This window comes from Achroia grisella, unplaced genomic scaffold (assembly GCF_030625045.1).
Source record: "Achroia grisella isolate CSIRO2021 unplaced genomic scaffold, CSIRO_AGI_Agris_v1 utg241, whole genome shotgun sequence".
Lineage (NCBI taxonomy): Eukaryota > Metazoa > Arthropoda > Insecta > Lepidoptera > Pyralidae > Achroia > Achroia grisella.
In genome coordinates, this window is record NW_026712734.1 from 2,431,436 (window position 1) to 2,456,906 (window position 25,471).

Sequence of the window (25,471 nt, forward strand, 5' to 3'; positions counted from 1 at the left end):
AGAAATGACTAGAGACACTAGTAGCAGACAATTTTTGGTGGTTGTTATTGTTTATTATGAAAAAATAATATAGGAAAATATTTACTGCTTTCACCAGTAGGTATTATATATTCTATCAAATTATAGGCTATTTGGTTAGATAAGCGTTGCCACATTTTTTAGGTAATCGGGAGTTAGAAACCCTTTGTGTAAAAAAAAACTACGAGATTGTTTTCTATAAAGCAGCAAAAAATGGTCGTCAGGATTACGAGTCTATCGAAATATGTAAAATCTTCCATAATATATAATAAAACATTTAGGGTATAATAAAAAATGTCATGATTTGGTATTATAGTGACTAATAATTTATTTCACAAAGATGGTGTGTGTTTTTAAAAATATAAGGTTTTTGTGGATTTGGCTTGCACAATACAAGTTTAATTTTCCAAAGATTTGGGTACATAAGAGATAATTGCATATAAAAACATTCAGATATACTATCAAAGAGCTATATACCTACTAATATATTTGTATCTAAAATCAGTCTAAAATCGCTGCTTTCGCTTGCTGTTTTATTTTCCTTTCGAAGACCGATAACTGGGTCGAGCTGAAAGAAATTTAAGTGACACGATTTAATAGTTCACAATAAATAAAATTCTTCAATTTTCTCCAGTTTATGTGTTAAGTTTTATTATTGGGTATATAACATTACGTTACACAACTATACCTATCAGAAATGTACATAAAGATATATAATCGATATGAGTGATAGAAATAGCATTAAAATGCATGGTAAACAATGCTTATTAAAATTTGACCACGTAACGTAAGCATCGCAAATCTCTAGTTTTCCTTTTACGATCAGAAAATCTTAGACTGAAAAAATATAAAACCTTTAAAGTAAACTTGTTTCCCTCACTGAATAAAATAACTGAGATAGTACAAATTTAATGCTGAGCATTGATTTTAGTCAAAATAATTACTGTTTCTAGTGATAAGATTCATTTCAGATATCCTAAGTGTATAATTAGATTTAATATCTATAAAAACAACATCGAGATATATTAGTGTATCATCATTTGACTGCGGAATCCTAAAATGTGAACTTAATACTTGACTGCAATTTATTACGAAGTTGTTCAAGTTTGTAACATGTTGTTAAGCTAGTGGGAACGTACAATGTTGTAAGTTATAACATAACATAACTATATGATATCTTGCATTATATTGAAGTACCGCAAGTATGGATTCAATACAGTATAGCTTGGTCTGTATGTTTAGGTGAATTTTTTTTCTTATATTACTGAAATGACAGAAATCTGATGCCCATCTTATAGTAATACCACAGATAATATAATATTACATATACTCGTAACGTCGTTGCGTACCAACATCAGTACCACGAGTTCATTCATTGTTATTTCTAAGGATTAAGTGTAAATCCTCCCCTCTAATTTAGAATTAAGAACACAATACAGGTATGTAACATTTTCTAGAGGATTTGGAAAAATGTCTGTTATCAATAAGTTTTTGTAAGAATAACTTCTTTTTTGTATTATAAGAAATATAATATTATATGACAAACACAAATACCGTCTAAAACGCTTTCATAAAATGAACTCTTTTGTTCTTCAAGGTACAGCCGTAGTTATAACTTTGTCTTTATTTTAACGATTTACCTCTAAAGATAGTAAGTATCAAATGGGGAATGGTAGTAACAAAATTATTCCAAATATCTATAATATTATTGCTATACTGCAGATAAGAGAATATTACACAGTTATAACAAATCTTGCAAGTCTTTTGTATAAAGTTGTAAATATTTTTTGTGGAGTCATCTACTGCGTTTTATAACCGATATGCCTAAGGATAAGTATTTCTTTATACGTTTTTCTATGGTTATGGATATAAACTTAAAAAGGGACCTTTCCGGTTCGTTTTAGACTAACTGTTCATCTGTCACATGTTGATAGACATCGTCTGATAAACTTTTGCTACCTATGTTATATAGGTTTGAAACATAATATTACATTAGTTACCAATATCTAACCCTCTTTATTTAATTTGGTCGTCACCTTCAGTATGTGAACTCCGCTTACACTTTCCTAGTGTTATTTTCAATTAGCGTTCATGTGGACAATATTTTTATAATTTTCACTTCATTTTTTTTATAATTTTCATTTTTTTTTTTTTTTTTTTTTTTTTTTTTTTTTATTTTTTTTTTTTTTTTTTTTTTTTTTTTTTATTATTATTTTTTTTTATTTTTTTTTTACTTAAACACAAACGCGTCAAATGCGTACATGCACGCTCACCTACATATCCATCATACATACATATAAACACACTTACATCATACTTGTACATAAGACACACACAATATAGTGCAAAATGTTATGTTTATTTCAACACCTTTGTTTTTCTTATAATTTAGATTTTTAAATATGTATCTATTGATAAAATATTGTTTATATATATCATGTTCTAATAATTTTCATCCTTCTATAATAAAAGTACATGTATTGGGAAGGAACTGGCTTCTGTCATACGGCTAATGCTAGTTCAGAAGCCAGGACTACACATAAATACTGAAAGGATTGATATTGTCTGGAATGTGTACCTATTGTATAAATAATATTGTAACGATCCTTCTGAATTTAATAAAGATTATTATTATTATTATTATTATTACTTTGTAATAAAGATAAAAATTTTATCATGCTTCTAAACGTTACCATTATACTTGCTTTTTATATAACAAATCTAAAAGATCTTCAAACTTCTTTTAGATACTTGCATTTAAGTTTTATCGTATTCCGATAGTAAAGTTAAATATTTTATTATATCCCTTGAACTTATCCGTAATGGAATAGTTTCTTTTAAGGGAAGGTCTTTGAATTTCGCTGGGGTTCATAATCTAAAATATTTATAGTATTGTGATCTTTTTTCTTTGTGTATGAGCAAAGATGTGCAAAACAGTTTACTGTATGTATTTTAATAGAAATTTCAAATACTGCATATCTGCAAAATCCAAAATAAGTAATTTTTAACTTTGTATCTATTTTTTTTTATTTCGTATTTAAAAATAGTACCTATGTCAAAATAAAATAGTTTTACAATTCTTAATTTCTTATACTTATTAAGTTTTTATACTATCGAAATTAGTAATCTCGTAGTGAGTTGTTACTATGGTTACTTTTATTATTATTATTTTAGTCCGACGGGTAGGTACTTAAATGGCGCAGCGTCAAACCGCTACCCGGGTTAATGGCTCCACAGGGGTCATATAAATTTGTGAAAACCTTTGAGTTGTGTACCCTTCGGCGTCACATTTCGGCGGATTTTGTATCAAATTTTATCTCAGCTTTGTTTCATTTTCCTGTTGCGATTTTCCCCACAACTGACTTCATAAGCAATATGTTATTACGATTGTATTCTCTACAAGAGAAAGCATATTCTATAGGTATATAAATAGAGTACATACATCTGGTAACAAATACTTTCAGTGCAGCATCTTAATACTCTCACAATGTTGACTGAACCAGCAAAATATTGTTCAGCTAGTCGTGAAAAGACGCACTCGTTTACTGACGAACTTATTTATGTGAGTACATTGTATGACCTCGTGTATAATTGTATTCCCAGAGCTATAATAGATGTAAACGACACACATAAACATACATATGTAGCAATAATTCATGACCACTGGATATAGTCCAGGGCATAATTTGATGCTACGATTAGTTCAGTACCGGATTAAGCAAACGCGGGCCCTGTAGCAAATTCTTACAAGAGATCCTTGATTAGATTTCGACTCTTGAGTTTGGATTTTTAAAACAACAACATTTACGACAAATGTCACACTCCGTTAACATTTTAATATTTTTTTTCGTTATTATTTTTTTATGTTTATGAGTGCGCGCGCCTGTCATTGCCGATTGCTACTCTTTAGTAGGTCAATCCAGCAGTGGATTGGTATAATAATCCATAATTTTGTTGAATATAAACCGATATCAATTGTGAATATTATATACACACAAAATGTATGCTGCCATTGTTAAAGAGTTGTAATGTATTTCTGTCCCTTTCTATATTTGTCAGATACATAAAGGAATAATACTTATAATGACTTAATCTATACGTACTTTCGTGCTATTAGTCGTTAGAGTGATCTGTTGTATGTGTCTTGTTGAGTCTTTGAAGCCGAAAATATAACATCTGACAAATGTATTTGAGATAGCACCATCTTGGAAGTAACATAACGGAAACTGAAAAAGAAATGATATATCCGAACTGTTGAAAATTACATATACTATCAGTATCTTGCAGCGCTACCTGTATGGAATACAGACTATAGGACTCCCATGTACCTGTAGGTGAACCCTACAGATATTTATATTATCAGAACATATAAATACACATGTCCAGTACCTACCATTTGATATAATAAACAAAAGAAAAATTTTATCTTGATAGAGTTATAGTATGATAAATTTGTACACTCCTTACTAAATGTATACAGGAGTAGAAAATCTACGACGGTATACATGTATGTAAAACAATATACAACAACAAGTAACAAAATAACATTAGAAGTACCTATTTTACTTATACTAGTATCTACGTACATGAAAACGTAATATCCTAATAACCTTTTTATAGTTTTCCACATAAAGAAAATTACTTTGAACTGCCGTCTTTAAAGGCAAATGTTTAGTAACAGTCTTGAATGTTGCCACTCCAGTGGAATTCTAAATATATCTTGAAAATACAATAAATTAGAAATGTGGGTTTGAGTTACTCTGTCTTACTCTGTCATTCTATCTAATAAGTATTGCATAATAAAAATTCTAGACCCCAGGGTATGGTATATTCATAAAAAAATTACATCACTTTATACCTAATGGTTTTTATTTCAGTCAGAGACAAAAGGTTTTAAAATTACACCCATAACAGTTACATAATAAGGAATTGAATTTATTGCGCACTAAAAATTGTACAAAACGAGAACATTGTAGAACTGTGCATAACAAAAGGTGTCCTTAGGGCAAAAACCAGTCTGTTACAGACAACCAACATTAAATCATTATCGTGAGTACTGCTATAGGAAAGATTCCGTATGTATTTACCCTAGGTACGCAGGTATATCTTTACAGGTGCTATATCTTTACTGGCAATAAAAACCAATCACGTCGATCTCTGAGTAGTGTCTCGTATCACCATCAAATCATCGTGTTTAATTCTTGGTGAATTCGCCTTCAACCTCGAAGTGACCTAATTTTATCTTCAGTTCAATCTCAAATGTTGTCCCGCCTGCGAACATTACCTCAGCGGGATAGCCGAGTATGTATAGCAATGAAAGTGATATTAAAAACAACATTTAATTATGTTCACATAATCTATGTATAACACAGTAGCAGCACCTTATAGTACTATGTACTAATACACTTAATATTACCTATTTATAGTACTATGTAAGTGTTACATTATATTCTTAAAACACATTACATAGTACTATAAATAGATAAAAAATAATAATATGATTTGGTGAACAGTAGCAAATATAAATAATAGGGCATAGTAGATATATGGTATCCTGCTTGTTATAAGTACATATTGCATTATGTATAAATAAACTTCTCTTATATATTGGCCCAACTATACTTTCCGTTAGGCATGTATAGCAATGATATATAGAAAGGCTAAATGTAGTAACAATATATCTTTACAAGACTATATGTATACCTTAAAAAGTTGTCTGCGTATACCTATTTCAACCGCCAAACAGCTTAGTATGAGCACAGATAACATAATATTACATACAGATACCCCATTCCAACGAGTATGCTGTGTTTGGGTTATAGGGTCAGATTAGGCAGTGTAATTAGCATAAGCAATGCATGAGTAGTATAACCGGCGTCATATGACAACGTAATGTCCTTAGTACTGTCAATGCGACGGTTAAAGCTTACCATCAGCTTATTTGCCATTCCATTTATATAAAAAACCTAACTGACCGCGCAAACGTCATTTCTCCATATAAATTAAAATCACTATTATAAAATAGGGGAAATATGGTAGAAAAAATAAATACAATATATAGGGATACCTTTCAATGATAAGGACGACCCTTATGAAAATTAGATGTTGGCCGATTCTCTGACTATAGGTCAGAGAATCGGCATGCACACAAAATTTCATAAAAATTGGTAAAACCGTTTTGGAGGAGTTTGGTAACAGCGACCTGAGAATTTTATATAATAAATATACTACACATAGTTACTAGTTAAACATGTTTTAATTAAAACATTTTGTCCATAGATGCATAAGGAAGAGATTGTAACAATGTTGGCAGCGTAACTTAAGAAGAAGGTTCAGTTTCAATTTAGCGTCGGTCGAAGATATTCAAAATGGCGATAATGGGTAAGTAGTTACATCTACTAGCTGCGCAACTAGTCAGTATGCCTAAATTATAATTTCAATTGTGGTAGCTAATAAGCAATTATCATATATAATTAAATTCTATCTACGTATAATTTGTGTACACAAAAGCTTTCATCACGTATAACGCCATGTTACTACACGTACCAGCGTTTATTTATTCAAAATATGTATATAAGTTAAGAATCAATTCTTGTGTTTTTTAGAAATTTTATATTTTAATTTTATTATTGTTAATAAACTAATATGTATTATGAGAATTATACCTATTAATTAAAATATTAAAACAGGACATAAAAAAATTTAGATGTTATTATATTAGATAGATTAATATTAGATAATATAAAATCAATACAATATACATATATAATATACAATATATTTTTTATATTGTCTGTTTGGATTGAGAAATGTTAACGCTTTTTATAACACTGTTAATTTCTCTTCTATATGTAAAAGATACTAACTACTCTTATATTTTATGAAATAAATGTTGTGAATTAAAAATTCTATAAGACTACTAGAATATTGTCTGAGCAAAATCGGAAAGACCCACTAGTGTTATACCTATACTTACATTAAAGTTGAGGGTCGACGTCAATTGGTGGAAACATTACCCTACATATCGTCAAGCTGAAACCTGTATTAATGTCGTTTACGAGAAGGGTTTAATTAGGTTTTCCGCTAAGCAACGCGGGTTGATAGCAGAAAACGGATGTTTGATTAATCAGGTTTAGAATTAGTTGACGTCTTATTCACCCTATATAGAGACATATCAACATGGGCTTAAGACATTGTATGGAAATCCGTCGTTATCGGAGTTAACAATATGAAAATGTATGTACCTAGAAGTATAAAAATACTTCTACAGCGTGGTTATTGAAGATGATGATAATTGGTATTGTCAATTTGATTGCTGACTTTTTTATAATTTCCTATAATATATTATAATAGTCACACTATGAAGTTACTTTACTAGAAATTTAAAAAGGGTATAAAATTTCTCTAAATCGGCTCATATTGTCCAAAGAATATTATTAGGTACATTTTTGAATGCAATAAAGAATAAAAAAATAATATTTGGGATATTCATTTTAAATACAGAAATTATTTCAATTAATTAAATTACATTCACAATAAGATTAAATTTAATAATTTACATTTAGAATACTGTATCACTATTGGTATTATGCAGGTCGGGTGAGTATACGGACAAGTGCCGTGGTGCTTGTGACAGCGAGCGAGGTGTCGGCGCGCGTCGCCGGCAAGATGGGCGGCTACTCCAACAAGAAGGGAGGTCAGTAAGAGAACGTATAAGTATTATTAAACCATTGGTAAAGACACACAGATTTGTAGATAATTAAAATAATATATTAGGAACTACTAATTAACTGTAATCCCTACTACATGGTTACTGTTGATAATAACTATACATGTATTACATTACATAGTACAGTAAAAAAAGAATGTCATGTCACAATATTATAAAATTTAAAAAAATATTTTATGTTAATTGTTTCAGTGCATGTAAATACGTTTTAAAATTAGGTACTAAGGCAGTCCGCTCATTCCTTACATTAGGAATGTAAGGAACCTCTACCTATTAAACCATCCTGAGACAACTACTGCAACATGTCTACAAATATAACTACTACAACATAGCTTCAAGTGAAACATTATGAGAATCTTGCACTTGTTAGTTAACAACTATTCTATGATACGTTTTCGTTTTTTAGGAAAATCGACAAGCGGCATAAACGAAGAGATCATCTGGATCAGCATAAGTATGGCGATAGCTATAGCAGTGCTTATAGCTATTGCGCTCTGCTACATACTTAAGGAGAAATGCTCAAAAAGACAAGCGTACAAAGAGCAATCATGACGATACAAAGAGGAGTTTGCGAAACACGCCCTCGCATCCTCCATGACTGAGTTGGAATTCCCGTCGTACACTTTGTATCCACAGTATTCTCCTGACGGCAAGGAATATTATTACAATTTCCATCGCTTTTCATATTTAAGAAATAGCTTCAAGCTACCGCCTAAAGATTATCCAATCAAACAGAAGGAGGAGGTATACATCAATGCGTGATGCCATTTCTTACAATGTATTATTTTTGTATTCATACTATAAAGCAAACAGGCATCGAAATTTAAAAGTTCATAATTGAGTAAAAAAATGTTTTCAGATGAGTAATATCCACATGACAAATAAGGACAGAAATATATTAATGACATTTTAAGCAGCTGTTACACAATTAAGGTGACATTTAAAAAGTTAGTCTTTTCTGATGATTATATTTAGGTTGTTCCAACTTCAATAAATTGTTACTTATTAGGTACCTTCATCCAAATATCATAGTAATGCGTGTAGCTGTTTCAATTATATAATTTCTGGACAGCAGAAAAATTCTCAATGCGAATAGGCTCTAATGCCCAAAGCCTCGAGTTTAACTACCACACGGAAAGCACGTGAAATGAGGCTTGATTGTTATCATTTGATTAAAATGTCAGTCCTATTGGTACATAAATGTTCTTGAAATGTTTGGGTTTTGTATCTGTAGACTAAGAGAAATCAGTTTCTGCTATTGAATATTTTTTTATTGAGAATTTCTGAACTTAAATTCTAATTTGTAAGTTGAATATCCTTGAATTTTAGATAACGTATCCCGGAGCTTGCGTAACGACAAAAATGAAACGAAATTTCATATTTGCTTATTCTATAGCTAGACGTTTGCATATTTATAATGATGGTCGCTACATTCTCCCTGATTTAATTTAAAACTGTATTTTTATAGTCATATACCATTTTATTTGAATAGAGAAAGAGCCGAGTTTCTGTTCAGTTGTTGTCAGTTCCAAATTCTTTAATAACTGACGCTTGATTTACGTGTGTGATATGACCTACATGAATATATACTATTTAATTATCTATATGAATGTAAAATTTAAATTCTAAAATTAGCATAACTAAATAGTTTCGCAATTGTGTTTGTATATTACGTAATTACAATTTAATACTTAGTATCATACAATCACGTCAAACAAATTATTTCTATTTTAAGTCTCACAAAGTCGCGATATATAATAAACCAGAAGTATAAATATCATGTGTATTTTGTGTTCCAGTATTATATCTGAGTAAATATAGAAATATCCAATATAAATGTTGGCTCTTTGTGAATGTTGTGTGTTCAAAAGTACCAAATTATTCAGTTAACACGAAAAATAAAAATATATTGTTTATAACAATAGAGATAAAGATATCGATGTATAGGTAGTAGCTTGAACGCTTTTGATCTCGATTTTCCTGTTGCAATAATATATATGCCTTTAATCAGGGCTGTCAGCCTAACACAAAACAAATCAAATTTATGTATTTAAGTACTTAACAATAAAAACCGCAGCTCTGATGTCTTGAAAAAGAAGATATGGTGGTTCAGCTTGTGTCCACCTAGAATAACTTAAAATATTGTTAGACTGTAAAATACCTTTATATGGAATAGTTGAATTATATTATGTGTGGTATTGTATGTAAAATATATTATATAATTTTTTATTTCGGTCAGTGGTTCAAACGTTAACTAGGCTTTAACCACTATTTCACTCATATACAGTCACTAGCAGTAGTAATTGAATTATAAATAAATTTTATATATAACTGTGATAGTAAGACCACGATACTGGTTAATAAAATTATATAAAGATTAAATGTACATAGTAAACTGATAACTGTGTAAAGTTAGACGTAACGTAACACTTAAAATAAAGTGGTAAACTCTTGGGTAGTAGTTGTAACTTGTTAATTAAATTAGATCCTTAAAACTAGTGGACTAAAAGGCAAGTTACAGTAATGGTAGATAATCTCTATCATTCTCTGTCACATGAACTCATAAATTTGTATAAATTGGCATAAAATTGTATTCAAACAACTGCGACAATTAGGCCGTATATAAGTTTCCAGCTGCTATTCTACGTAGGATGCAGATTCTTAAACAAAAAATAAATATGAATAGTTTATTATAGCTATATCTATAAGTTATTAAAAACAATATAACGAAACCATCTTTCTAAGATTTAGTAATGGATTAACAACATATTTGTTAGTGCAGCTTTATCGATAAAATTGTCTGTATTTAAACTCTGTCTCATGTATTAGGTACCTACTACTGTTACTAGCTTCTTTTGCTCCAGAATAATAATGCTTCAAACCAAATTAAGGACTAACAATTATTGCATATTGTAACTATTTGCGTGACCTATAAACTAATTGATTAATATGCATGAACTAGAAAGGTGACTTGGTATCATCTATATATTTTAGAATGATTTTAAGTACATAACTTTATAAATCTCAATAAAGATAATTATTGTACGTAAGCACCCAATGATTTTTTTTAATTATTTACTGAAAAAATATTGTATTTATTGTAAATAATTATATACAATTTGTAATACTTACTAGCAACTCTGTCGTGTCATGTGTATAGGTGTGCCAAAGAATAGAGATATCTAAGTTGTGACGAATTAATTATATTAGCAGGTACTTATGTAATATAATTATTACTATCATGCATATTTGTAATACTAAATATTATTATATTTATGGATGTATAAACGAATTGTATAACACGAATTCATTAATTAATATATTTTAAGTACATGATTTAATGCTGACCAATTGTCGATTTTAGGTTACGATTAAATGTTCAATAAGTATTGTGTGTGTCTTTTTATTTAAATTTGGATAGAATAAAGTAATTACTATAATAAACAAATGCTATAATAATATTGCAATTTTGTGATGCCAAGCGAACTGCTTCCCATTAGCCTGTGCATTAGCTAATTAGATATACAAGTATGAAGATTGAAGAAAATAATAACTAGCAAGGTAAGGCACAATATCGAGCACGCACTTGAGTTCGGAAGTATTTGTTTAACGTTCACCGTAAAAAGTTTACTGGAACGTGGCATCCATAATGATGTTGCAATTTACTCTGCCTCAGCCCGACACAACTCCAACGCTTCCATTAATTCCTTTTTAAATTCTGCACATAACAATTCTATGATATAATAATTATTATTTTTCGTCATTTCATGTTAATCTACTTTATTATTATTAGTAGATATTAATTATGAAATATCACTTCTTGAAGCCTGGTATTAATAAACATGTTATGGATTTTATTATACTCCGTATCCAAATAACCAGAGCAATAATACCCTTGTAATTTAATACGTGTCTCACTTTCTCCCTAAGAACAATTTATTGTTCTTCATATCCGCTAAAGGTTCCTGACATTAGTCATGTGCTACGCCTTCTGGGGTCAAAAGTGTCTTATCTATATATACATGTTATGTATTTAAGAGAACTGACCTACCTTACTTTTAGTTTATCTAGCCTATAGAAAACTTTTAAAAGATATATATCAATGTAAATAAATGCATATTTTTACCGCACATAACCTTCCTAAACTAAACCGATGCGGTAAATCATCTTATCATTATTTTACTACCTCGTCCATATAATAATGGAAGAAAAAGGTTATCAATGGGATACATACTATAAATCTTTACCGTACGGTACTATAACAGATATAACAATGGAAGAAAAACTTGATGAGAAATCGTCACTCTAGTCCCCTGGGAACCTGCGAGGGCCATGATATAGGATGCCACATATAGACGATGTAGGGACACCCTTGTACCCACCCCATCTCGGGGGCATAGCTATGGAGGCCAGAGCAGCTGTCGAATCCGCACAAAAATGGTGTATAATCCGAGGGAATAATTATATTTACCTATACTGTGTGCTGTAAAAAAAAGTACACCAATTCGGACGTATTAAAAAAAAGTTTAGCTTGTTCTGATAAATCTCTTAAAAATAAATATATATTATTTGTAAATCTCTACTTTTTTGTTCTGTAAGAATCTTACAGTGCTACATAGCGCCGCCCACCCACCACACATAATATACATCCCTCCTTACTTATAGATAACGCAGTTTTGAAAGGATTTTAAAACTTGTTTCTTTTTTAAATTAATACGTCGCTTTTTGTTTAACACATTTATGTAGCTTTTTTTGTATGTATTTTTCTGTGCCCAATACATACTTATATTATATTATATTTCTAAACTATTTTTATTATTTATAATTTTTCTTGTTTAAAACAGTTATTTGTATGTATATTAAAGAAAAAAAACATGTTTATAAAAATTATATTTATAATATCTATTGGAAACATGTTATTAATATTGGAGACCTAAAGACACGTAAAATTGATTTTAAATATAAAATTATTGTAAACAATTATCGTCACTATTTACATTTCATTTATATCTATGTAGTGAGTGAATAAGATCGTATAGAGTGGCTATTCATTGAGGTTCCGTGGAATCAAAATAAATGTCACCCGGCTAATTGCGGTAGCCCGCAGCTATATGGAAAGTTTCCTCTGTTGATTACACTAGCCTTTCTTTTGATTGGAGCTCTGTATACTTATATACCTACAGGTATAGCTGTGTAATTTATGTGATGTCCATTTATTATTAAACAATAGAGTAAAGTAATCTATACCTTTTTTAGTTTTGGTTAGGCTATGTTTCATTAATGAAATTAAACAGATTTACGAAAATCAGAAATGTATGTATTTATAAAAGGACACTAGCTGTGCTTCATAATCCTCTATGTGTTCATAAATAGGTATTTGGAATAATATGTTCAGAAATTATGTGATGTTAAAATTTCTTTAATCTACTGTAATCACCTTATTTGTAATTCAAATAACATCTAAAATGACTTTCTTATCTGAGCATATTGTGATAAAAAATGTAAATTTAGAAATATTATTAATTACAGGATATTTTTATTAGCTTCTCACAACATTAGCTTCTTTTTCTCTTGCTTTTGACATTTCATAGGATTTGTTATTCTATTTATAAACATATTAACATTCAGAATAAATAATTAAAAACAACAATTACAAACAAGGGACGCAATTAAAAATAATTTGGATAGATAAAGGATTATTTGTACCTTCAGTACACACATAATGGCAATACAAAAGAGACGTGAGACCAAAAAAATCTTCACGTACATTTAATACACTTTTCGATCGCGTTTTTTGTTTTTGTTTAATTAAACCAATCACTGGATTCCAGGCATTAGAGAGCCTATAACCGTCTTCTCGTTTGAAATTTTTATATTTCTGTATTTCAACGGCCTCTCTAACCATTCTTGGGTTATAATGCCGTTCTGATGTTAATACTTTTGGATGGTGTAGTTCAATCCAGTGATTGGGTCCCGATCCCAACAAGTGTTCCGCTATGGATATATAAAGCCAAGGATCTCGCTTTCTCTATTTCAACTGTAAATTTTTATTTTGTATGGATACTGTTTAGATAGGATAGATATTGCATCACTTCGGTTTCCGTTCCCTCCAAAATACAAAATATGTCATCCACATATCTCTTCCACAACTTTACAGGCAATGCAGTTGTTGAAATTGCCAAATTGTAAATTTTCTCCATCTATAAGTTAGCGACAACAGGAGCCACGGGGCTGCCCATGGCTACTCCTTCGATCTGGAGATAATACTCATTCCAATATACAGTCCAAAAAGATGGGACATTGGGACACACTGTTTATAGAAAACCAACTCATACGGACCGATACCTGCACGCTACATCACATCATCATCCCAGGCACCTTGACTCCGTAGTATCATCACTGGTTAATCGGGCTTATGACCTGTGTGACAAGATACAAATTAAAGAAGAACTCTTACACGTAGAAGGTGTACTACGGAATAACGGGTATAATATAGACATTTCTAGATGGCGCCATAAACACAACAAAAGCAGTCGCCCCAAATCATGTAAAGTGGAACGTCAAAAAACTAATAATAAGCAGACTATTGAGTAAATACTCTGTAGATACTGTTTTTACTCCGCACAGAAAAATAACGCAAATGCTACGTTCACCTAAGGACAACTTTCCTCTACAACATCCTGGAGTCTATAAGGTGGACTGTACGTGTGGGAGCTAATACATCGGACAGACAAAAAGAACAATAGCCCGTCGCATTGCTGAACATATAAAAACTATTAAAAACAACGATCCATGTAAATCAGTCATAGCGGAACTCTTGTTGGGATCGGGACCCAATCACTGGATTGAACTACACCAACCAAAAGTTTTAACATCAGAACGGCATTATATCCCAAGAATGGTTAGAGAGGCCGTTGAAATACAGAAATATAAAAATTTCAAACGAGAAGACGGTTATAGGCTCTCTAATGGCTGGAATCCAGTGATTGGTTTAATTAAACAAAAACAAAAAACGCGATCGAAAAGTGTATTAAATGTACGTGAAGATACTGTAAGTACAGTTTGCCGAGATGAATATCGAGCGAGTTCCAATAGTAGCAACAAACGAAGACGTGTGAAAGTAGACGCATATGTCTGCCCATAAAAAGATTTCATTTTCCATCTACCCGCTGCTCTTCAGTTTACCCGTGATCATGGTGGTTGAAACACTGCCGAAATATCGGGAACTCAGCAAGTAAATATAAAACGTGGTAAGATCCCGTGATTTTTACTAATTATACGACTATAATTTAGGCACTAAAATGATTTTTTGTCATTTCAGCGCCTAAGCAATGCAAAATAGTCAATGACTCAGCTTATTGTTTCACCCTACAAAGTGCAAAATACTGATATTTTGCCATAACCAATAAGAAATCAACCGTAAAATTCCCATATAAAAAAAATTTTATTTAGTTGTAGGTAATTTTAAATATAATATAAGACAAACGATTTACTATAGGTACTGGATATCTAACTAACTAGGTATAACCTATGTTAAAATAATAACAATATAAGGATTATAAAATTATAAGAGATCCGGCAGATAGGAGAAAATTCTTTCAGACAAATAAGTAGAAGGTATTCCAATATTTTCTTTATTAATGAATATAATATATTCAATTGAATTAAAAATTTGTATTTGGTGAAAGTTTAAGATTTTATAACCCAAGAAGAAATCATTCATATTGCAAAAAGTATCTTTCGAATCCATTCCGAATTACGAAAATATCACCCCTTTGTGAAGTTTGCTAAATGGAAAATCTGACGTAATTACATTTCAAAAAGCCAGACCGCATAATTAATTTTGTTTGTGATGGTTCACAAACAAACTTCAATATGCGGTCTGGCTTTGTAACCACAGTAACTCAAACTGAAGAAAATCCAAACGTGATAACAATAATGTTATTAGTGTCTAGTTATGTATGTATAATCTTTACATAGAGTCACGTGGGGCAAGTGTGCGCAGCGGGTAAGTGTACGCACTCAAAGTATTTCAAAAACGGTTTATAGGTAGGAACTGATAACAATTAGCGCACAAAAAACTTAGTGCAACTTTTTCACTGTCCGCCGGTGAACCATTTTGTTTCCGTAAGTGAGTATTGTTTTTTGCTTGAAATATTGCGATTTTTGTCTTAAATGAGAGACTCATTCCTTTGTAATATATTTATATTTTGAAATAATGCTTTATACCATCGAACAGTACATTTTATGTAATATAAGCCGTGTTTAATCTTTTGGTGATGACGATTACGTAATATTGCTCAGTTCTGGTTAAATTTTATTTTGATGGTTTGGGGTAAGTGTGAGCATTGGAATGTTAAGTGTCTACCCCGCTCCGCTTTGGCTTTGTATTTATGATGCAATTTGTAGTTTAATTATCTAAAAAATTCGATTATACGGATAGTGTTGTAGTATAAAAGATTAATTTCGGAGGTTGGTAGCAAACGACAGTGTGGCACCCCTTACCCCTATACTTGGGTAAGTGTGCGCATTTAAACAGTTTTGAATTTGTTGATTTCCAAAGAATTTGTGTAAATGATAATTATTTATTTTGCGTTTAAGTTGTTGATTATTAAATATTTTATATAATAAACCTTGTTTTGTTCCAGTTAACTTCAAATATTTTATTATATGATACTTCAAACCTTAAGTGCGCACACTTGCCCCACGTGACTCTACTATAGTATAAAATTGTGTCGCTTCCGCTTTCTGTTCACTTAGGTAGATCTTTCAAGATACTTACGCAACAGATTTTAATGCAGTTTTTAGCAGTAGATAGTGATTTAAGAAGAAGATTTCTATGTATAAGGTAGTAGTAAGTATATATAGTTAATAAAAAATAAATAAATAATATAGATTTACAGAAAAAAGGTGATGAACAACTAATCTGTCACGTCTTCGTGAATAATTATCATAATTGTATCGATACATATAACTAAAAAATGTTGTTTACTTCTAAAGTTTGATTTTTTTAGAGTAACTCAACTATAGGTAATATCGTTGATCATTTTTTGTGTTCATTCAAGTAAATTCAGTACACTCATATTTAAATATTTTTCGTTCTTTATATTACCGCCACATTCAAAATGTTTTTTGTCTTTGTGTAATTTTATTAACAAAGAATATACTTCTACACAGCGCACAGTAACTACTTTTTCGTCACAATCTTAATGACCTACTTGTTAATCAATTAAGGAGTCAAAATTATTACACTTATATTTTTCTGTTTCATTATTATAAGGAGATTAATTGAAAGTCACAAAGGTAAGGGTGTTTTTATTATGGCTGTTATATACTTAAATAAATAATAATATAATATCTCAGGATAATACACACAGCGCTATATATATTTGTAAATACCTACATAGAAAACACCCAGACCGATTCAAACAATCATCAATTAATTATTATAAATGGTCAAACTCTCGACCATAGGAAGGAAGGCAGGGTGCCACACCGAAATTATAATAATAAATTGTAATTTACTTACAACCAGTAACCTATTTACGAAACCTTTGATCCAAGACGCTAATAACGAAATATCTACAAGTACATACATACTAACTACTACTGGTAGATACCTAGTTACTTGGTTAGATTATTATAATGCTGTCCCAACTGGGCTCATTACTGGGACAGTGACAAATTGACAGCATTAGAGCAAATCAAGTCACTTCATTCGTCTTCGTCTTTCTACAAATGAGATAGATGCCGTATTTTAGTGGCAATATATTACCTACGAAAGCACCCACTATACTTGCAGGCAATGTCAGTACGTAAGTATGATCCTCCACGACCATTTAGGTCGTTAAAATGCAGAGATGTGCGAAATAGTATAATGACATTACAGATAATTAAAATGTTTCTAAAATTTGGCTTCTTTGAATACTAGAAAAAAGCAAGTTTCGAAAAAGTGTTTGGAAAACTAGAATTCAAATTATATTCATTATACTTATCATTATATTAATACGTGAAACAAATCCTTTGGTTACAAAGTTTTTCTAAAGGTAAAGGTACTGTTTTCAAAATGACTAACGAAGGACTATATGCCACTTTTTTAAATTATGCATAATATTAAATCAATGAAAAGCATTACTTATAATACTATTATGTGTTACTAATTGTGTGTTTGACATACACAAATATAATCTTTGACAATAGAACCATAGTAATATTCAAATTTAAAATTGAAATTAATTATGGTCGAATATGAATTTTTAAATAATAAACAAAGACTGAGGTTAGGGTATTGGGTATTGTTTCAAATTTAATTTAATTAATCCAAAACAAGCCTCTTTCAGATTTTTTTAAAATGTCTTGCTCGCGATCTTCTTATAACATATTTACCACAAGATTATTTTTACTGGTATAATAAATATTGTACTAATTTTATCAATAATTAAATCTTCAAATAATATGTTAAAATTTTGTTCAATAACCAACAACATTTCCAACGGTTTCCAACGACTCTACAAAATCAGAATTGGTCAGTTATCTAAGCATAGTTGAATTAAGCTCCTTCATTTTGGGAATCACTTAAAAAGTTGTATAGAATTGCAATTTGAATTGACTAAGTCAAAAGGTTGGTGAATAGATTTCTCTATCATAGCCCTTCTTTCTCTTTTCTAGTTGCTTACAGAAATAATTTTATATTATCAGTATTTTAGAATTAACGATGATATTGTATATGATATAGAAATCAGAAGCCAGATGAAACATATGAAGATTATATTGCGTGTTTACGTGATTTGAGTATGACCTGTGAATTTGGCGCGTTACCCGAAAGTCTCATAAAGGATCGTTTGGTATGTGGAATATCAGACATTACAGTAAAGGATAGATTATTACGAACTAGGGATTTATCATTGATAAAAGCTGAAGAAATTTGTCGGGCATCACAGGAAACAAAAATGCAGATTCAACAACTTTGTGCTAACACAACAGATTGTAGTGGTGGTGAATCCAGTGGAATACTAGAATTAAATCGAAACGTACGAGATAAAGTTGACATTGACAGAAAATATGAATCTTCTCGATATCAAATAAAAAATAGTAATTTGAAAGTTAAAACTTTTTTATGCAAACGATGTGGATATGAACATATACCTCAACAATGTCCAGCATTCAACAAAAGGTGTTTGAAATGTCAGAGATATAATCATTTTGCTAGACAGTGTCAAGTAAAAACTGTTGAAGTTGATGAATCCGAACATGAAATTGAAACTATTTGTTTGGGCGCAGTTTTCATACATTCACTCAATGGTAACAAAGACTGGGTAATAACAGTTGGAGCATATAATCAAGGTAATTTAAAAGAATTGAAGTTAAAAGTGGACACTGGTGCACGAGCAAATGTACTAAGGGCAGATAATTTACCTGAATTAGGTGGTGACATACATAATTTACTAATTACTAATTCCAAGTTGACGACTTATACGGGAACTCCGATCAACTGTTTGGGTAAGACTGTTCTGGACTGTAAATATAACGATAATGTTCATAAATTAGAGTTCTTTATAGTAGATTGTGAACGTGTGTGCAATATTATTGGATTGCAATCTTCTGCACAACTGAAAATAATAAATCCTGAATATAGTATGGATAATATCAGGTATCATGTGAGCAAGTTGTTATGACAGATTATAAAGAATTGTTTGTCGGTTTGGGATGTATGAAAGAAGAGTATGACATTAAATTGAAAGAAAATGTGAATCCTGTAGTTCATGCAAGTAGACGTGTACCCCTAGCTATACGACCTCGTCTTAAGAAGAAGTTAGAGGAGTTAGAGCGAATAGGTGTTATTTCTAAAGTTCAAAATCCTACTGAATGGGTTAACTCTTTAGTAATTGTGTATAACCCTAATGGCGATTTGAGATTATGTATAGATCCTAAAGATTTAAATGAAGCTATTCAAAGGCAACATTTTGAACTCCCGACTTTTGATGAAATATCTAGCAAATTATCTGGAGCTAATATTTTTAGTACGCTTGACATTAAAAATGGGTTTTGGAATATTAAATTAACACAAGCCAGTTCAGATCTTTGTTGTTTTAATACGCCATTTGGCAGATATAAATTTCTTAGAATGCCCTTTGGTATTTGTAGTGCTCCAGAAATTTATCAACATCGTATGCGTCAGATGCTAGAAGGATTAGAAGGGGTTGAGGTATATATTGATGACATATTAATTTGGGGTAAAGATGAAAGAGAGCATGAAAAAAGACTGAGTAAAGTTCTAATAGAATAAAGAGTTTATTAGTAAAAAAGCCAGTGCTACAATTTTTCAATGAAAAGTTACTTATTCTTTTGTCCGTTGATTCTTCAAAATATGGATTAGGTGCTGTTTTACTACAGAATAATCTTTCAGTAGCGTATGCCTCAAAAGTGTTAAATGAGTGCCAAAATAATTATGCTCAAATTGAGAAGGAGCTTTTGGCTATTTTATTTGGTTGTGAAAAGTTTAATCAATTTATCTATGGTCGAAAAATTACGATTGAAACTGACCACTCTCCTTTAGTTTCACTAGTTAAAAAACCATTAAATACTGCTTCTCCTAGAATACAGAAAATGTTAATTAAACTTCAAAAATATCAATTTGATTTGGTTTACAAAAGAGGTAGAGAATTATATTTGACTGATACATTATCTAGATCGTTTAATGAAAAGTGTAACTCTGAAATTGTAAATCTGAAACTGAGGAAATTGAGGCTAAAATTGATATTTTACTTTGTGTAGTTAATATTTCTGATAGACAATTACATAGGTAATATTTGTGAATTAACTGCACAAGATAATGAATTAAAAACTGTAAAAGGATTTATTGAAAATGGTTGGCCTTGTCATAGAGCTCAAGTACCTGATATTGTTAAATCATACTGAAATGTGCGAAATGAGTTAATAATTAAATCTGGTATTATTTTAAAGAATACACGTTTAGTAATTCCTCATAAATTAAGACATGAAATGCTATCTAGAATACATTATCCAGATGTTTATATTAGCAGAAAATTTATTTAATAGAAAACTTAGAGGAATATTACCCAGTAATTCTGAACGATTCAAACCTAAAGTTAGTATTAAACCAAAATTGATAGAATGAACGATGATGAGTGAGAGAAATTATAACAGAAATAGGGTGAATTTAAAAATGTTGCAACCTGGGGCAATTTAAAAATGTTGTGTTGTTTAAAGTTAGGAATGAATGGAGAAAGGGTGTAATTATGAGTCAGAGAAATGCTAGATCGTATTTTATAGAATCTGATAATAGAGTATTTTTGAGGAATAGGTTTTTTATAAAGATATAACTTTGACTAATGTAATAAAAATGCACGGACAGAATATAATGACACCATGTCTTTACAAAATGTAGCAAATGAAATATTTTACCGAGGTACTGGAGTTTAATAAACTATGTTTTCATCTTTCGCAATAGTTTCTACTTCATCCCAAAGTCTTCTTAGAAGAAAAGGTATTTAGTATGTTGAAATAATTGAAAGTCAGTAAATAGCATAGATGAGATAAAATAATTAATAAAGCACAAGTAGGTATTATGACAATATCCCGGCGGTGTCTATAACATTGCGAAAAAATTATACTATGTTACTCAGCTTTATTTTATGTTTAACACACCACGTTCACCGTCACACTGCCACTTACATTTTCTAATATTTCCAAGGAAAATGTCGGCACCTGTCTCCATGTTTAGTGACGGATGGCTGAAGCGAGGGTGATTCAACGCAAATATGTCATTTTTCATACAATACACTATGAGTTACTATGTAACTATACTGCAGTGTATGTTGTGACTAAGAAATAATAATAAATGTGACAATAAAATAGAAACTGTGTGTTATTTCTCAAGTATTATTTCAGGCAAATAAAGTTTCCTTCGCTTTATCAAGGCATTACGCTACGCAGTAGCATTTCCGCCGTATTGTTACATTTTCTGTTAGTATATTAGATACCATTATTTTCTATATACAATAATTTGTGGCTTAATAATAATATTAATATTATCTATTCATACCCAATCAATGATGCAGATTTAATAGAACAGATAATTGAACATGCGATGCAAAGCTATAGTAGCTATAATAAAATGTCATTGGTATCTATTTAGGTTGGTATTTACATATTATTAACAAACCATTATCGTTCTACTGCAGGGTACAGGTTAATACGTCTATGTACGGTACTGTATACGGTATGTTTAGTTAAATAAACCTGAATTTAAATGGGGCAATACAAGAGCAGGGTATTGTGGTGAGGGTAAATTAGGACAGGGGCACATTATGCAAGATGGATTTCGCTATACACAGATCGATCTAAAAGCGATCCAGAGACATTGCGCCAGATTTTAATGTACTGTCGACACACACCACTAATTTAGAGAATATTGGAGCCATTCTAATCTATGGAGCAATGGGAGAAGCCCCTATTTAACTAAAGAAATCATTGTCAAAAACATTTGAATATAGCGAAGATAACGCAATTGAAATGAGAATTGGTATTTTTCGAAGACGATTGATAAGATGGTCAACAAATTCATACAGTTACCTAACCAATAGCGCCATCTTTTAAATTATAGAATCCCTTAAAATGTGGTTTCATCATTTTGAGCACCGCTAGAACGGCGAGTGAACCGTCGTATTGTGGCGATAAATTTTCGCCGATTAACCGCTTTGATCTTTTACAGATAGATGTCTCTGCATCAACAATATATTTAATCATATTATTGTAATGGCATTAAAATATTATTGTAATTGTTAAAAATTTAATGAACAGATATACTAACTACAATAGATATGTAAATATAGATGGTACATACAGTGTTATATAGGTATCTATTGAGCATATTATTATTCCTATAATATTGACAATTTACATAATGTGACAGGATTGTTGTGCACCTTTGGATATATTTTTAATTGCTTTACTAGAGTACATAGAACATCACGACACAATTAGGTATACGCGTGGAACCGCAAGTGACAAAATCATAAAGGGTAATCTTGTCCTTGGAGGATAAGGGGAGATTTTAACTTCGACTGGGCAGATACGAAAGCAATCGGCAGTATATATTCATTATCATTCATCTCATCAACGTTTCATCATGTCATCATCATCATCATCCCGCTGTGGTCTGTCAGTTGCATACCGCCTTACTTGCGATGGTAGTGGATATGATTCCTTGCACAATACTTATTTACTTAGGTATATACATATATACTTATATCTGGCCGATACCAAAACAAATTTATGTGTATTAATTTATAATATCCGCTAAAGAAAACACCAATATCAAATCAAACATTAATCCGAAAGACGGTGAGAGGCTCGCCTGCTACCACGTTGGATTCAAAATACTATATATATAGGTATATATATACATATGGCCACACCGTCGACCATAATATCGACAACTGACTACGCCACCTCAGATAACAGTCGTGACAGCCTGTCCACGTTTAAATAAATATATAAATAAACAATGTATAGTATATCAATGCCGCCACCAGACACAAGTAAGTACTAATAATACTAGAAGAATTACGAGTATATTATTGCACTGTTATTAACAAAGCTATGTACATGTCTGCGTGACATATCTAATGAAGAATGATTGTAATTATATAAGTAGACAAGTTGACATCGTCGTGTTAACCAACCGTATGTTCTAATAACGTAATTTCCATCCACGTTGAGCAAGATACAAATAGTAACTGACCCTACATTTACTGTTAGTGTCCGTTACCTAAATACCTAGGTATTCTGTATCATTATGTATTAATAGAGTAATATATACCTAATACAAAACTGTAGAAATATATTTTTCTTTATTAAAAGTCTGTCTGATAGATTTATCAAATATTGAGTCGATTTTTTGCCTAATAATATTAGATAAATATTGAATAAATTTATACAAATGTCCCTGTGCATACCACACATTTCAATTTATGTAGTCCTGATGATATGATATGATATGATGGCTATTAAACAACTTAAATATGGGTATTACTTTAGAAATACACATAAAGACATACAAACAAACATAATACAAACAGACCTAGTGATGATGATGATGTAATCCAGGCCGATTTCGGCCACGGCGACTATCTTCAGTTCCGATTTTGTCGTTGATGTGCTCGCATGTGACTTATGTAGCCTATTTTGTGTGTAAAAATCCTCGCACATTGCGGGCATGAGAGCACACCGTTCATATAATTATAGCTGATAGCCGCAGATGGTCGGGCTTTCAGCTTGTCACGTTTGGCATCCAGCTCAAGGAGCCGCCGGTTTTCAAAAGCTTTGACGCTAGAATTAACAAGCGCTCTCCACTCCGGCCGTTCGGCAGCCTGCTGCTCCCACATCGAAGGATTGATGTCGCACTGCTTCATGTGTCGCTTCAGCACATCTTTGTACCTGAGGAGTTGTCCGCCATACTTCCGCTTGCCTTCCTCAAGTTCTGAGTAAAAGATGCACTTAGCCATTCTTTCCTCCATCATACGCGTCACATGCCCGCACCACCGAAGCTGACGCCGCATAAGATACTCAATACCACCGACATTGGCCCTTCGCAGCACTTCAGTATTCCGTACGCAGTCAGACCATCGGATATGAAGTATAAGCACTTGAGGTGGAATCGGTCTAGCATACGGATGTGACGGCGATATACTGTCCACGTTTCGGCAGAGTATAAGATGTTGGGCAGCACGACTGCCATGTAGACATTGATCTTCGTTGCCAACCTAAAGTCGTGCGAGTTAAAGACCTTAGAGTCCAGCTTACCCAAGCCCGCTGCAGCAGCACCGATTCTGCTGTTGATCTCTGCATCATGATCACACTTAGATGATAAAACTTATATCCGAGTGTAATATTCAGTGACTCGCGACCATGAGTATCCAAAGACATCACCTCCGTCTTTTTGACACTGATTTTTAAGCCACGACGTGGAAATCGGACATTAGCTGTTGCAGGCCCCTGGGGATTCTGCTACGAAGCACAGGTCATCAGCGTACATATATGGTGCGGGCTTTCAGTCTGGCTAGATTAAAAATATTGCCGTCCGTGCGAAATCGAATGCGAACACCTTTAGAAGTACCTCTTGGACTACGACTGAAAAGTATAACGCGAACAATGTGGGTGCTAGAACGCACCCCTGTTTTACCCCACAAAAAAATTGGACTGTTCGTCGTTAACAGCGACGCAGCACTGCATGTCGTCATGCAGGAGTCTTAGAAGTCTCACGAACTTCTCTGTACATCCGATTTTGTGAAGTACAAACCAGAGGGCTTCACGAGGCACACTATCGCAAGGTCAACAAAACAGAGATATAAAGGACGATCTTGCTCTCTGCTCTTCTCCTGTAGTTGTCTCACTGAGAATATAGCCTCACACGTACCTCGTTCAGGCCGGAAGCCGAACTGGGTTTCGGGAAGAAGTTTTTCGGAAAGCGTCATAAGGCGGTTCAGCAACACTCGTGCAAAGACTTTTCCAGGGACTGATAGTAGCGAAATACCACGGTATGAATTACAATCGGACCGGTCACCCTTGTTCTTATATAGGGCCCTGATACGTGATACTTTAAAAGTAGATGGGACTTGTTCCTCTTGCCACATACGAACAAAATGTTCCCATATAGCTGAATGCAATTCATCACCGCCGTATTTAAACAGTTCTCCCGGT

At 31.9% G+C, this 25,471-nt stretch overlaps 1 protein-coding gene across 1 annotated transcript; it reads left to right on the forward strand.

The window, feature by feature from the left end:
- The first annotated feature begins 6,395 nt into the window (after positions 1-6,395).
- On the forward strand, positions 6,396-8,520 carry LOC131842637 (uncharacterized). Its single transcript, XM_059191210.1, has 3 exons — positions 6,396-6,399; positions 7,613-7,714; positions 8,154-8,520. Exons 1-3 carry the CDS (start codon positions 6,396-6,398, stop codon positions 8,297-8,299), a joined length of 252 nt encoding a protein of 83 aa, XP_059047193.1. The 3' UTR covers positions 8,300-8,520.
- Positions 8,521-25,471: the final 16,951 nt, after the last annotated feature.

Excerpts from the sequence above, each read along its gene's own strand:
- LOC131842637 (XM_059191210.1), top strand. Across the intron at positions 7,715-8,153 it reads CTACTCCAACAAGAAGGGAG|GAAAATCGACAAGCGGCATA; the intron begins GTCAGTAAGAGA and ends TTCGTTTTTTAG.